General features: G+C 55.0%; 1 protein-coding gene and 1 long non-coding RNA gene across 8 annotated transcripts in view; one reads left to right on the forward strand and one right to left on the reverse strand.

The window, feature by feature from the left end:
- The window catches only part of LOC117203734 (uncharacterized), a 15,687-nt gene extending 8,410 nt beyond the window's left edge, over positions 1 to 7,277 (forward strand). For both annotated transcript variants that reach the window (XR_007471637.1, XR_004486629.2), the window contains exons 3-5: positions 639 to 826; positions 1,448 to 1,641; positions 6,995 to 7,277. This is a non-coding gene — a long non-coding RNA (uncharacterized LOC117203734). The remainder of the gene's footprint in view (positions 1 to 638; positions 827 to 1,447; positions 1,642 to 6,994) is intronic.
- The window catches only part of KLHL22 (kelch like family member 22), a 26,672-nt gene continuing 14,630 nt past the window's right edge, over positions 2,488 to 14,529 (reverse strand). For 4 of the 6 annotated variants that reach the window (XM_004276010.4, XM_033439591.2, XM_033439590.2 and 1 more), the window contains exons 5-7: positions 12,870 to 13,062; positions 5,443 to 5,676; positions 2,488 to 3,398 (exon numbers count right to left, since the gene is read on the reverse strand). In XM_004276010.4, the coding sequence (XP_004276058.1) occupies positions 3,033 to 3,398; positions 5,443 to 5,676; positions 12,870 to 13,062 (793 nt within the window). In that variant the 3' untranslated portion in view covers positions 2,488 to 3,032. Of the gene's footprint in view, positions 3,432 to 4,822; positions 4,917 to 5,442; positions 5,677 to 12,869; positions 13,063 to 14,529 lie in introns of all 6 variants that reach the window. The other 2 variants (XM_049697774.1, XM_033439589.2) reach the window with 2 other exon arrangements.

The following is a 14,529-nucleotide window of genomic DNA, read 5'->3' on the forward strand; positions in this document are numbered from 1 at the left end:
GGGTCAGACCCAACCCCAGGCCCATGGGGTGGGCAGGACGGGCAGGGCTGGGGATGGAACAGAAAGGGGGGCAGACAGGTCCCCGAAAAGATGAGCTGGGCTTTTGAGGACCTGAGAGTTGGTGGAAGGGCCTGGGCAGGGAGAGGGCAGCTGCTGAGGAGGGGAGGTGGCGTCCTGCCTCAGTTATGCGGGGGCCCCATCTGGAAGGGTGGGGCTGGCGGAGGGGGCCTGGAATAAGGGCCACTGAAAGGCCCAAGGCTGTGGGCATCACCAGGCTGGCAGAAGTCGGGATGGGAGGGAGCTTCGGAGGTTAGGGCCCTTCCCTGAGCCATTCTGGTGCAGGACGGAGGCACAGCTGGGGAGGGTGGCAGGGAAGTTGCACCCATGTGGTCATGAATGCAAACACTTCTCTGGGACAAGTAAAAAGGCCAACCACTTCTGGGCAGCTCTGCCTGGCCATGGCCCTGAATTCAGCAGTGCCCGGGCCCCTCCCATGGAACCCCCGTTGGCTGCCAGCAATGGAGGCCAGCAGAGGTCTGTGTGGCTGCACTGTCTGCCCAGCTCCTGACTTTAGAGGCATCGCCCTAGCTAGACTAGGTTCATGGACAGGCATCTCAAACTCCCTCATCTCTCCCCAGGGCTGCTTCCCGCCCCACAACCCCACCTCTGTGGGGGCAACACCTGAATGCCTGAATGTCACAAATCTCTACCCACCCCATCCGTGTACCACCTGTGTCTGGTGCCCGCAGGACAGGACCGTCACCAGCCTCGTCTCAGACCCACAGCCCCCCGCCTGTGTCCTGTCGCAGCCACCTTGCACTTGATGGTGAGTTCAGGTGTTGAGGGCAGGGCCCACGTCTGTACCAACCACCACATCTCCATCAGGAGACTGAGTGCAGGTGGAGTGGACGATCGTCTGTCTGCCCAGCCTGTGCCAGGTGAATACCAGGCTGAGGAAGCTGGGGGTTCATAGGCACCCATATGACTGACCAGCATGCAGACCGTGGGAGCCAGGAGCCTGGGCCGACCGGTTCTGACTGGGATGACTTCCTGGGGGAGGCCAACTTTGAAGGGTGAGGATTTTGCAGACAGAAAGGGATGAGCCACGAGTGAAGCAAAGGCTTGAATGCAGGGCCTGAAAGCCTGCCAAGCTGGCAAGCTGGCTGCCTGGGCCCAGGGGCAGGAGCTGGTGGGCTGCTAGCGGTGGGTGAATGCTAGACCGAACAGTGGCAGGGCTAGGCTGCTGCCCAGCTCTCAGGATCCCTTCCAGGGCTCATGTCTACCCCACCCCATGCCCTGTGGGGCCTCACAGACCTTTCCCCGCCTCCACTGCAGACCAGAGATCTCTTGCAAAAGCTGTGCCTTGGTGTCTGGGTGGGGAGATAGCACTGGCAACCTCGGACACATTTTGGGGGCGGAGGCAGACATTTCTGGCTCTCCTTCCCAGGAACCTCTGGGGTCTGCAGGGACTGCAGCCCTGGCCTGCAAGGTGCTGGCAGAGACAGGAAGTGCTGGGTTCCTACTCCAAACTCACATTCCCACACCTCACCCTTGGGAGCAGGAGGATGACACTGGAGAAGTGGCCATCCTGTCCCACTGGAAGCGACCATCAGAGTCAACCCTGGGCTTGCCACCTGAAGAGTAAGTGCATGATGTCACGTGGGCTTAGGGAGTAGGGCACGTTTCCTCAGAGGTACCTGGGCCCCAAGACAGCAGTCACACACACCGCGACTGCCTCGCCCCCACACCCATCTTTAGGGTACCCCCAAAGGAGTCCAGAGCAGCTGGCTGCCTGCACCCCCCATGCCCTTCCTCCCACCAAGGAGCACACACCGTCCCTCTGCCCCCCTCTTCCATGGCAGGGCGCCAGGGCAGCAGGCTCTAGGCAAGGCACAGGGACAAAGACCCAGCTGTCCCAGGTGGCCGGGAAAGAACAGAGAACAGAGCACTGGGGGTTTTTCCAGATCCATGCCCGGGCCTAGGGGTCTGCAGGGGGTGTGGTACGAGGACCCCAAAGGAGGGGGGGTGTTCAGATGGAGGCTGGGCTGTGCAGAAGTGAGGTTGGTGCTGGAAGCCCTGCCTGCCCACAGGTCCCACCTGCTGGAGCATGGCCCTGGAGACTCACTTGGAGGAAATGCAGCGCCCCCTCCCCGCTACATGCTCAGATGCAGGAGGTGGGCAGGCCCAGGCATCTCTCTCTCCCTCCCTAGGTGCTAGGCTTTACTTGGGGCTGAGATGGCCACCTGGGATTGGACTAAAGTTCAGAGAAGAGGTCCTCACCAGGGAAAATGCTCAAGTGGGTGGGCAACCAGCTGTCACCAGACTGCGGCGGGCGTCCTGGTGACACCCTTCTAGCCTGGGGGTGGGCTCTCGGCCTCCCATCGCCCCCAACAGCTCTGCCCCCCAGAAATCAAGCTTCCAGGGCTGCAGCCTTGGACAGGCTGTGAAAGGAAGTGAGGCCATGGCCAAAGGAAAGCAATGCACACCTCGTGTAAGATGATTTATTTCATTTATCAACAACATGGGGGCTGAAAAGCCCAGCTAGAGGGCATCATTTTATCACAGAATCAGCCTCAGGCAACCTGATGGATCTCTCTCCCCCTCCGGCCCTGGGAGCTGCTAGGCAGGCGATGGGCTCAGCACGCCCCCTCCCTGCCGACGAGAGGGACAAGATGTGCCCTGGCCCCCTCACCAGGGGCCAGTCCCCAGGTCCCTTGGGAGAAGGGCGCCCTCTCGGCCCAGTAGGAACCAGAACCAGGGAGCAGGGAGGCCAGGACAGCTGGTGGTGGCACAGCCCGTCCCTGCTGAGGAGGAGAGAGCCCGGTGAACTTCAGGGGACCGAGCCCTTCCCGAAGGTTTCCCACTGTGGGGTGATCCACAGCCACAGGTCTGCAGGGCCCCAAAAATACCTGCCGATGGGAGGTGGCGGGAGGGAAGGCCGCTGCTAGCCTGGGGTCAAGTGCTCCAGGGCAAAGTGCTGTGGGGGAAGCTGGGAGCTACCACCCCCCGCACCCCCGACCTGGCCTGGGACCCTAGTCCTCACTGGAGTTGTCGAACTCCTCCCAGTCAGACACACTCATCACCTCAGAGGCGAAGTCCGGGTCGGCCTGGCTGCGGTCAGGCGTCCCGCGGGGCGGCTCAAGGAGCAGGGACCGCGGCAGGGTGAGCACGCAGGCCGCCAGGCCCGAGATGGAGTTGTCCAGCTGTGGGCCCTCCTCCCAGCAGTCCTTCTCCACATCATAGATGTGCACATAGCCAGTGCGGCTGCCCCGGTTGTGCGAGCGGCCACCCAGCACGTAGATCCTGTTGTCTAGCACGGCGATTCCGGGCTCACCGTGCCCTGCTGGGAGCGGGCAGACGGATGACCACTGCCCGGACTTGCAGCTGTAGCAGGCCACCTGCAAGGCAAGGCCCCAGGCTCACATATGAGGCTGAGGGATGCAGTGGGGCTGTGGGCAAACGCACCCCCCAGAGGAAGGGCTCGGGCCAGGCTGACGCTCTGGCCCCTCAGCCAGCCTGTGGCCCCAGGCGTGTGGGTGTCTTCCAGTTGGTCTGGGGGTGCCAGCTCACTCCCCTCCGCCACTGAAGCTGAAGACTCAGACCCCATGCACACCCAGCAATGGGGGAGGTGCAGATAAAATAAGGAAACAGGTGCTTGCTAACTCATGATGACCATCAACATTCTCTTGGGGGATCCCTGGCGGTCCAGTGGTTGGGACTCAGTGCTTTCACTGCTGGGGCCTGGGTTTGATCCCTGGTCAGGGAACTAAGATCCCACAAGCCATGCAGTGCAGCCAAAAAAAAAAAAAAATCTCTTCTCTTCAAAATTACTACAAACAGTAAACAAATACATGGGAAAATGTTCAGCCTACCAGTAATCCAAGAAATGCAAAATAAAACATCAGGGACAAATTGTCAGCTGTTAACCAGCAGCCACTGGGGAAGAAAAGGCACAAGCCCGGGGCTGGTGGAGGCGTGGTGAAGCTGTCCTGCTGTGCACCTGTCTGACCAGCCAGCACAGCAACGTGCAAAATTATCAAGAGCCACTCGGACACTACCCTCTGACTCAATGATGATCCCCTCCGGTTCACCAGCCGCAGGAGGAGGAATGGCCTTCAAAGGAGCCTGTGCTCAGATCTCTGGGACTTGTATTACTTTACATGACAAGAAGGACCCTACAGACTCATTAGGGTGGGGACATGGAGATGGGAGGTTATCCTGGATTTTCGGGGGGACCCACCTAGTCACACAAGCCCTTGGAAACAGAAGGGAAAGTCTGGTGGGGGCTGAAAAGGGAGGGGAAGCTGCCGCTGCTGGCTTAGAAGAGGAAGGGGCCTGACCCGGGGGACGTGGAGTCTTTTAGAAGCCAAGAAGGGCTTCAGGCCACAGCAGCCAAGGAATCGGGACCTGAGTCCTACAACCACAGGGAACTGAACTCCACCGACACCCTAAGTGAGGAGGATGTGGATCCTCCCCAGGCCCCACAAAGGAAAGACCCCTGGATTGCCGTCTGGTAAGAGCCACAGGCGTGTAACACACTTGTGTTGATTTAAGTGGCTAAATTTGTGGTGATTTGTCCCGGCTGCAATAGAAAACGAAAACGCTAGAGCCCAATGGTTCTCAACACTGGAGGATCCCACCCAGGAACTTCCAACTCAGTGGGTCTGGGAGGGGCCAGAGAATCTGCATTTCTTATGAGTTCTCATGTGATGTGGGTGCTGCTGGCCCGGGGACCACACTTAAGAGAACCACTGCTCTCACCTCAGGAAATACCCCAAAATACCCAAAAGCTCTATAAAGCAAATATTACTTGAAATGTTACCTGGAATAGCCACAGCTTGACCAACCCAAACGTCACCAGTTTGGTGGAATTCTGCACAGCCACTGGGTGGGGTGGGGGTGGGGTGGTCATCAAACTAGAAGACACGCCCACAACAAACTTGAGCCAGAAACCAAATGGGATGATGCTCTTTGAGGACAATTAAGTGGAAACCATGCACAGGTAGGAGGGCTGAAGCTAGTGGCACAGGGCCAGGTTATGGGAGTTTTTCTTCACCCTTCTCCATTTTTTCAAAGCTCTGCAATGTGGTTACATTAACTTTATGTAATTAAAGTTTTTAATAATAATAAAGACAAGTGAAACTCTTCCGTGTGATACTCTAATGGTGCATACATGCCATCTGTCTAAACCCACAGAATGTGCATCACCAGGAGTGACCCCGGGCCAGTGTAGGGTCATCGGTTATAACAATGACACCCTCTGGTGGATGCTGAGCCTGGGGAGGCCATGGTGTGTGGGGGCCGGGGGCACACGGGAAATCTTCCTGCTCAACTTGGCTGTGAGCCTAAAACTGCTCTAAAAATTAGTCTGTTACAAGGGAAACCTGCCCCCACGGCAATTTTTATCGGTGACTAGCAGAAGGTAGGCACCCTGCCGCTCACCTGGTGCACGTCCCTCCTGTAGCCCGCATCGTTGTTGCTGCCCCCGACCACGTACAGCTTGTCCAGGAGGGTGGCCATGCCATGCCAGGCCCGCCGCACTGGCCCGTCAGGCAGCGTGTGCCAGGTGTCGCTGCCCGGGTCATAGCAGTGGGTCTCCTTCAGGTAGTCCTCGCCCCGGCGGCCGCACGTGATGTACATCTTCCCATCCAGTGTGGCACCCGCGTGGGCGTACACCTGTGGGCCGGGAGAACCGGGGGTGTGCGTGTGTGCACGTGTGTGCGCGTGCGTGTGTGCAGCCCTGCTGACATCCTCCTCACGGTCTGACTGGATCTTCGCTGGGCACACCATCCTTGTCCCCCACCCGACCTCTTCCCAGTGGAAGATGATTCAGGGCCCTGAGGTGACGCTGGGCTTCTACAAGAGTAAGAACAGAATCTCTGTCTTTCCCCTGCCCCTAAAGGTGACAGCTGCACGGGGACCCAAAGGAAATCAAAGCCTTGTCTTCACTGAGGCCCTTGGTCGCCTCCACCTTTCCCCCACCCCTGACTCCACTTTCAATATCTGCTTGTTTGGGGCTTCCCTGGGGGCACAGTGGTTAAGAATCCGCCTGCCAATGCAGGGGACACGGGTTTGAGGTGGTCCAGGAAGATCCCACATGCCGCAGAGCAACTAAGCCTGAGCACCACAACTACTGAGCCTGCGCTCTAGAGCCCGCGAGCCACAACTACTGAACCCACACGCCACAACAACTGAAGCCTGCACACCTAGAGCCTGCGCTCCGCGACAAGAGGAGCCACTGCAATGAGAAGCCCACACACTGCAATGAAGACTAGCCCCAGCTCACCTCAACTAGAGAAAGGCTGCACACAGAAACGAAGACCCAACGCAGCCAAAAATAAATAAAAATTAAAATTAAAAAAAAATCTGCTTGTTTGCAAATAACAAATGATATGACCTGGTGAGCACAAAAGTGAGGTACAAAATCAAACAGCAGTCTTCAGTAATGGGAGAAAACTCACCCCCTACTTTAGATTTTGGTCCTCAACCTCACCCCTGCTTTCCACTGCACCCGGGAGGCACACCCTCTCTGCCCAGCCGGCCCCACTGCCTCCAGGCCCCCCTCTCACAGCCCACAAGGGCCTCCTGCTGTGCCCGTGTGCTCTGCCAGCAGAGATGTCCTGCAGGACCGGGAAGCCCCAGGGCCTGTGTTACAGGGCCGGTCACTGACACCCAGGCTGTGGGTAGCACAGCAAGGGGCTGGAGAGGTGGATGGGGCAAAGGGCAGGGGACAGAGCAGTGGGCAGGAAACACACCATGGGGCTAGGTCTTCTCCCACCAATGGTGGGCATCTGGGGAGGTGTTTTTTTTTAAACTAAAGTTTTCATCTTGAGGTAAGTGTAGATCCACATGTAATTGTAAGAAATACAACCACCCGCATCCTTCACCCTGACTCCCCGGGGGAAGAGCTTGTGGGCCTCAGCACAACATCACAGCCTGGGTGCTGACGTCGGCTCCATCAAGACTCAGGACGTTTCTGGCTCCCTCTTTACAGTCACATCCACTCCCCACCCTCCAGTCCCTGGCAACCACCACCTGTTCCCCACGTTGTCGCTTCCAGAGTGTGGCTTGAATGGGATCATGTGGTATGTCACCTCCGTGACAGGCCGCCCACGTCAATGTGCAGACCCAGAGCTCCTCTCCGACTCCAAGCGACTGCTCTGCACCGTGTACCTGCCTGTTTGGTGAGCCTCTCGCCCATGGAAAGACATCTGACTGGTCTCCAGTTTCTGGCTATTACCAATAAATCTGCTGTAAGTATGTGTTCAGAGTTTTTGTTTCTCTGGGGTAAACGTCCAGGATGGTGACTGCTGGGTCACATGGCAGTTGGAAGTTAACTGCACCTAGTACTGTCACATTTGCCATTTCAGCCGCTCGACAGTCTCCCTGCTGTGGCGTCCAGTCTGCATCCCCTAACTGCACGTCTACATCCTCCCCATTGAAGCGTCTCCTCCCGTCTTCTGCCTTCTTTCCAGCGGGTCCCCGTGTGTGTGTTTCCCAACGAGTTTTGAGGGTTCTTTACACATATTAGATCCTAGTCCTCTCCCAGGTACTGGTTTGCAAACATTTTCTCTCATGCTGCAGCTTCCTCTCATCCTCCTAACGGACTTTTGCAGAGCAAAGTTCTGCAATTTTGATGAAGTCCAATTTATCATTTTTTCTCTTTATGAGTCATGCTCTGGGGGTCAAGTCTAAGTACTCACTGCCTAGCCCCAGACCCCGAATATTTTCTTCTACTTTCTCTAAATGCTGTGGAGTTTTGTATTTTACATAAGTCCGTGCACCATTCTGAGCCAATTTTTGTGTAAGGTGTGAGACTTGGGTCGATGTCCATTTTCTTGCCTATAGATGTCCAGTTGCTCCAGTACTACTTGTGGAAAGGTAATCCTTCCTCCATTCAACTGCTTTTGCATCTTTGTCAAAACTCAGCTGGGCATGTTTCTGTGGGTCTACTTCTGAGTTCTCATTCTGTGCCACTGATCTCCGGTTCTATCCCTCTGCCAATACCACAGTCATAATTACTGTATCAAGTATATACGTAGTAAGTCTTAAAACCAGGTAGATGGAGTCTTCCCACTTTATTCTTCTTGAAAGTTACTTGGAGTATTCTAGATCCTTTGCCTTTCCATATAAATTCCAGAATCTCATCTACAAAAACTCTTGCTAGGATTTTCATAGGAACTGTGCTGTATACCATGTATCAATTTGGGAAGAACTGACATCTTTGTGTCTTGGAATTCATAAACATGATATGTTTCTCCATTTACTTACATCTTCTTTTCTTTCTTTCATCAGCACCTATACTTTTCAGCATATAAATCCTAAAAATGTTTTGTTGGATTTATACCTAAGCATTTCATTTCTGAGCAACTGTAAGTGGTGTTGTATTTTTAATTTCAGTGTCAACATGTTCATTACTAGTATACAAAAATACAGTTGGTTTTTATATGTTTATATAATATCCTGCAATCTTACTAAACTCATTTATTAATGCAAGAATTTGGGGGGGTACATTTAGATTTTTTGACAATTTTGTCATCTGTAGAGTCAGTTTTATTTCTTCCTTTTCAACCTGTGTGCGTTTTCTTTTCTTGCCTTATTTCACTGGCTACACCCTCCAGGACTGTGATAAGACTGGTGAGATCAGACATCCCTGTCCTGTTCCTTACCTTAGGAGAAAGCATTCCATTCAGTCCTCACCAGTAAGTATAACGTAGTGGTTGGAGTTTTGTAGATGCTCCTCATCGTGTCAAGGTAATTCTTCTGTTATTTTTTTCTATTGTTACTTTGTGAGAGTTTGATCATGAATAGATGCAAAATATTATAAGATCCTATTTCTGCTCTGATATGATCATGTGGTTTTTAAGACGGTGAATTACACTGACTGAATTTCAAATATGGAACCAGCGTTTGGTCATGAATTTCTTTTGCAGGGAGAGGAGCTTCTATTTGCTAATATTTAGTTAAGAACATTCATATATATGTGTATCTATGACAGACTTGTTCTTTTGCGGGGGGACTGTTTTATCTGGTTTTGGTATCAGGGTAATATTAACTTCAGAAGATGAACTGGGAAGTATTCCCCCTCTTCTATTTTCTGGGGAAAAAATCATGCAGAATTGGTATTAACTTTTCTTTAACTGTTTGGTAAAATTCTCCAATTAAACTATGTAGACCTGCAAATCATTTCCTTAACAAGTATAGGCCTATTCATATTCTACTGAGTCTTGTGTGAGTCGTAGTAGGTTGTGTTTTTTGAGGAACTGGTCCATTTCATCTAAGTTGTCGAATTTACACACGTAGAGTTGTTCACAGTATCCCCTTATTATCCTTTTGACGTTGGCAGGGTTTGCAGTAATGCTCCCATTTCATTCTTGATATTTTAAATTGTCTTCTCTTTCTTCTTTGTCGGGCTTCCTAGAAGTTTGTCAATTTTATTGATCTTGTGGAAGACCCAGTTGTTTCACTGACTTTCTCTGTTTTTCTGCTTTTAACTTCATTGATGTTTATTATTTCTTATTTCTTATTGATGTTTATTATTTCTTATTTCTTATTTCTTATTATTTCTTTTTTTCTGCTTGCTTTGGGTTTCATTCTGCTCTTCATTCTGCTCTTATTTTTCTCTTTCTAGATTCTTGAGGAGCTTAGATTACTGATTTAAGATTTTTTTTTTCCTTCCTTAATGTATGCTTTTAGTACTACAAATTTCCCTCTCAGCACAGCTGTAGCTGGGGTGCCACAAAATTTGACGTTTTCTTTTAAAAAAAATTTATTTACTTATTTGGCTGCACTGGGTCTTTTTTTTGTCTGCTTTGGGTCTTTGTTGCTGAGCACGGGCTTTCTCTAGTTGTGGTGAGCGGGGGCTACTCTTTGTTGTGGTGTGCGGGCTTCTCACTGTGGTGGCTTCTCTTGTTGCAGAGCATGGGCTTCAGTAGTTGTGGCACGTGGGCTCAGTAGTTGTGGCACATGGGCTTAGTTGCTCTGCAGCATGTGAGATCTTCCCAGACTAGGGCTCAAACCCATGTCCCTGCATTGGCAGGCAGATTCTTAACCACTGTGCCACCAGGGAAGCCCTGCATTGGGTCTCAGTTGCAGCATGCAAGATCTTCGTTGTGGCATGTGGGATCTTTCATTGCGGCACCCAGGCTTCTCTCTAGTTGAGGTGCATGGGATTAGTTGCCCCGCGGCATGTGGGATCTTAGTTCCCCGACCAGAGATCAAACCCGAGTCCCCTGCATTGGAAGGTAGATTTTTAACCACTAGACCACCAGGGAAGTTCTGACATGTTGTCTTTTCATTTTCATTCAGATCAAGGTATCCTCAGGTCCCCAGATCCCTAGCTGGTCTGCCATCTTCTTTCAACCTTTTTGAGTCTTTACACATAACGTCCAGAGTTCTGTGTTGTACTGAGCAGGAGGAACCAAGAAGGACACATCTACTCTACCTTTCTGAAGGTGCAAGTTCTCTGGGAAGGTTTTTAAGTGAGCAGAGAAGGGCTTCTGCCGAGACCTCCTTCCTCTCCTCCAAAAGCATGGGATGGCCACCCTCAGGTCTGGGCCGTGCAGAAGAGAACCTCTGACTGGAGGACTCTGCCCGCTGCTGGGGCAGGGAGCTCTCAGTCCACTGGGGGCACATCAGTGACCAGTTCCTAAGGATGCCACGTGGGTGGGACCCTGAGAGACAGGTGGGAGGGAGGAAGGGAGGGAGAGAGGAAGGGAGGGAGGGAGGAAGGGAGGGAGGGAGGGAGGAAGGGAGGGAGGGAGGGAGGGAGGAAGGGGTCCGCCCCGCTACAGGCCCTGCAGACACCCTGAAGGCCTCTGCAGTGGCTGCACACCCACGTCTCCAGACCCATGGGCCCCCTGCCTCTCTGCTCCTCCTCTGGCCTGGCACCGCCCCTGCTCCTGAGCTGATCACCCCGCCCATGGCTAGCACCGCCCATCTCCATCTCTAGGCTGACATCCCCGAGCCTGGCTTTCAACCGGATGTCCCCAGCATCTCATGTTTGTCACTTTCCACATGGAGCCCCTCCTTTCCTGTTCACTCCCGAGCCCACCTGTGCTCTGAGAGAGCGGCCTAGCCACCACACAGCTGCTCACACGGGTGGCCTGGGAGTCTCCATGTCCTCTCATTCCTAACCCATCAGCAAGTCTGGTCAGTTTACCTCCAAGCGACACGTCGAATCTGCCTGTCTCCCTCGTCCCCCACAGCCTCCACCACAGCCCACACCACCCTCGCCTCTGTCCCGATCACCCAAGTGCCCTGGCCCTGCTCCCCTAACACCCTCTCTTCACATGCATTCCCCATGCTTCCCCTCTTCCTCCCGGCCTGGAAGGTCCTTCCTGCCTCTCCCAATGGCTGCCTGTCTTCCGTGGACCTGGTCTCACTGACATCTCCTCAGATGGACACTCCCCAAACAGTCCAGCGAGGTCCATCCTGCCGGAGCCCCTCCTTAAGCACCACTCAGCTCGGCTCTCAAGGTCCTTTACTCATCTGTTCACAGCGGTTGAGAGTGGTCTCTCCCACTAAGTTGCAAACACCATGGGAGGACCTTGGTCACTTTTTATCACCACTGGATCCCCAGGACTTGGTATCCAGAAGGTGCTTAATAAATAGCTGCTGAAGGAACGAACGGATGAAGGAAGTTAGGAACCTGGACACCAGGGAGAAGCTGGCTGAAGGCTGAGGCTGCCCCTCTGTGGCTACGCTGAGAAGTGCAGCCTCCCCGCCGTCCAAAGAGCCCCTGGAGCCCCTCCCCCACTCCCCTCCAGGACAGAGCTCAGGGTCCACCACCGCCCACTAGGTCTCAAGGACCCCTGGTCTTTCCCAAGAAAAACCTGCTCTCTTCTGAACAGGCAGGGAGTGCCCTCCAGCGGGGCTTCCTCCCCAAAGAGGCCAAGGAGCAGGAGGCAGCCTGGCTTTCCCTGCCTGGGAGGAACTGCGGTGGGAGCCCCGGGCCTTCCTTGGAGCCTCGCGGACTGTGGAGAGGAGCTGGGCCCATCAGGGAGACCCCTGGGCTCCCGAAGTTGGAGTCTAAGGCCCTGGGGCTCAGGAAAGGGTGATAGGTAAGGAGGGGAAAGGAGGGGAGGGGAGGAAAGAGGGTCAGGGAGGTAGTAGCTCCTGCCAAGGCCTCGGGGCCGGTGCAGCGGAGCCTGGAGGAGAGCCATCTTCTCCGCTGGGGGAGTCAGGGTGCCCAGTGGTGCTCACAGGCACTGGGACCCGAGGTGCAGCAGGGACCAGCAAGGCCCCCTCTTGCCCTGGGGTCTCATGTCTGGTTTGGGGACCAGGGTCTCAGCACCGCAAGCCCATAAGGTGAGAGAGATACCCCCCTTAAAGCATCACTTTTGCACAATGAACGTATTTTTCACATCTTCAAGCTGGAACAAACCAAAGTATTGTGTAGGAAACACATGATTTAAAAAAACAAACAAACATGTAAAATATAACTTCTAAAGTGTTTCTGGCTTCTTGAAGGCCCCGTCCTTGGTGGGGGGTTGGGGGGAGGTCTGAGGCCACTGGGCCCTGCCTCCCGCATCCCTCAGGTTTGACATCTCTGGACTTGTTCCAGCTCATCTCAGCTGTGCTGAGGAAGAGAAGGGGAAGGCTTCTGTCCACATTTGACTGCAGGGTTAAAGCAGCTACCCGGGCCAAGGTGGCGAGACCCAGACGGGGGTGGAATTTTGGGGAAGGAGGTCTCTCCTGAGGCGGCTGCTCAATCTCAGGAGTCCCCCGCCCCAATCTTAGGGCACAGTCCAAGGAGGGAAGAGGGCTCTGATAATCGGCCGGTCTCCCTGGCCGTGCCTCCCACTCCCTCCACACAGCCCAGGAAGCAATGCAGCCGAAGAAGGGCCCCACGGGAGGGGTTTCCTTACCTCCCTCTTGAGCGGGGCCACGTAGGCCCAGGAGTTGGTGGCAGGGTCGTAGCGCTCCACAGTGGTCAGGTCATTGTGGTAGTCGCGGCCGGCCACCGCGTAGATGTACTTGCCCACGACACACACGCACAGGTCGGCGTGCTCCTGCTGCAGCGACTGGATCTGGAACCATCGGTTGTGCCTCGGGTCGTACCTTGTGGGGAGAGAGAACAGCATGTCACCAAGCAGCCCCTCCCCTAGCACCCCCTCCCCCAGCCTGGAGGGTGGGGCTCGGAGCCTCCTGGGTTTCCGCCCACAGCGCCAGGCCCTCCAGGTGTGACCTCACGGTGGTTTCTAGACCCTCCACTGTCCACTCCAAGCTGCCCAATGGCTGTTCCTACAGCCACCTCGAGCTCACCTGTCTCACCTCAAAATCCCCATGGCCCTGCTCTCAATCAGGAACGCCCCCAATTATGGCCTCTCGACTGGACGACTGGGCACAACAGCCTCCAGGCCTCCCGCCAGCACTCCCTCAGGCTGGTCGCCAGGCTCCCATCACAGCCCACCTGACCCCCGTCCCCCACTGCCTGTGCATCTCCTGTGTGCAGTTCCCGACCTCCCCAGCGGGATTCCAGGACAGAGGCCTGCGAAGAGGGGAGGGGAGAGAAGCCCACCTCTGCTGAGCCCAGCACCATCACCAAAGCTCGCTCTCCTGACGTCGGGCCACCTCCATGCCCCTTTCAAGGGGACGCAACTGTCCCTGTCACAGCCCTGCCTTCACCTCACCCCATCAACCTTCGTAAAAGAGTCTAACCCCCATGCGACAGCTTCCTCTATGCCCCCAGCATGGAGCTGCTCCTCCCCCCAGCCCTGCCCTCTCCTGCCTCCAGAGGGCTTCACTTTTCAGCCCGGTCTTCTCAGCCACTCCGGGACAGCCCGCGGCCACCCCACGTTCTCTCCTCACACTGCTAATGCCCGTTGCCACCTCCAGCTGGCTGCTCACTGGTCCCACGTGGACCCCCGGGCTCCCTACATCCCACCCCTCGCTCACCAGCCAAGCCCCTGCTCACACCCAAATCCTCACATGCCTGAGCCCAGCAGCTGAGGCCCTTCAAAGCCCAGACTCAGCCCCTGCCCCATCTCTCCAGGCCCCAGGCCTGGCACCCTGCTGGGCATGAGGCCAGTGTGCTGTTTGAGTGGACACAGGTGACCACAGAGCCTCGAGGGCCAGGGCCCGTGAGCCCGAGGCCCCAAGCCCACTCATCCCCTACCGCGGCCACTCTTCCCCTGGCTCCCTGCCAACCCCGCCCCCAACTCCGGCACCGGCAGCTGAGTGTCGGCCTCTGGAGCCCCCTCACTCCATGCATGGCCCCTGCACACTTACAGCCTCTCTCTGGTAAGTGTTTAATTCTCCACCATAAGACCAGCTCTGAAGCAGACAGTTTTCTTTGGCCTGTGCCAGACGCCCCCATTTCAGCTTTCACCCCCAAAACAAGTTAAGTGCACTCGACAGCCGCTTCTTCCCGCCACAGCCCCTCCCTGCCAGCCGAGAATACAGGAAACGGGCCAAGAGAGAGAGAGGACAGGCACCTGAGCCACGCAGACCCAGGTCTGGGCATATCTGGCCATCAGTTTTACTGTCCCGACGTTCACTCAGCTCCACACCCATGGGGTTATGCTG

This window comes from Orcinus orca, chromosome 15 (genome assembly GCF_937001465.1).
Source record: "Orcinus orca chromosome 15, mOrcOrc1.1, whole genome shotgun sequence".
NCBI classification, from domain to species: domain Eukaryota; kingdom Metazoa; phylum Chordata; class Mammalia; order Artiodactyla; family Delphinidae; genus Orcinus; species Orcinus orca.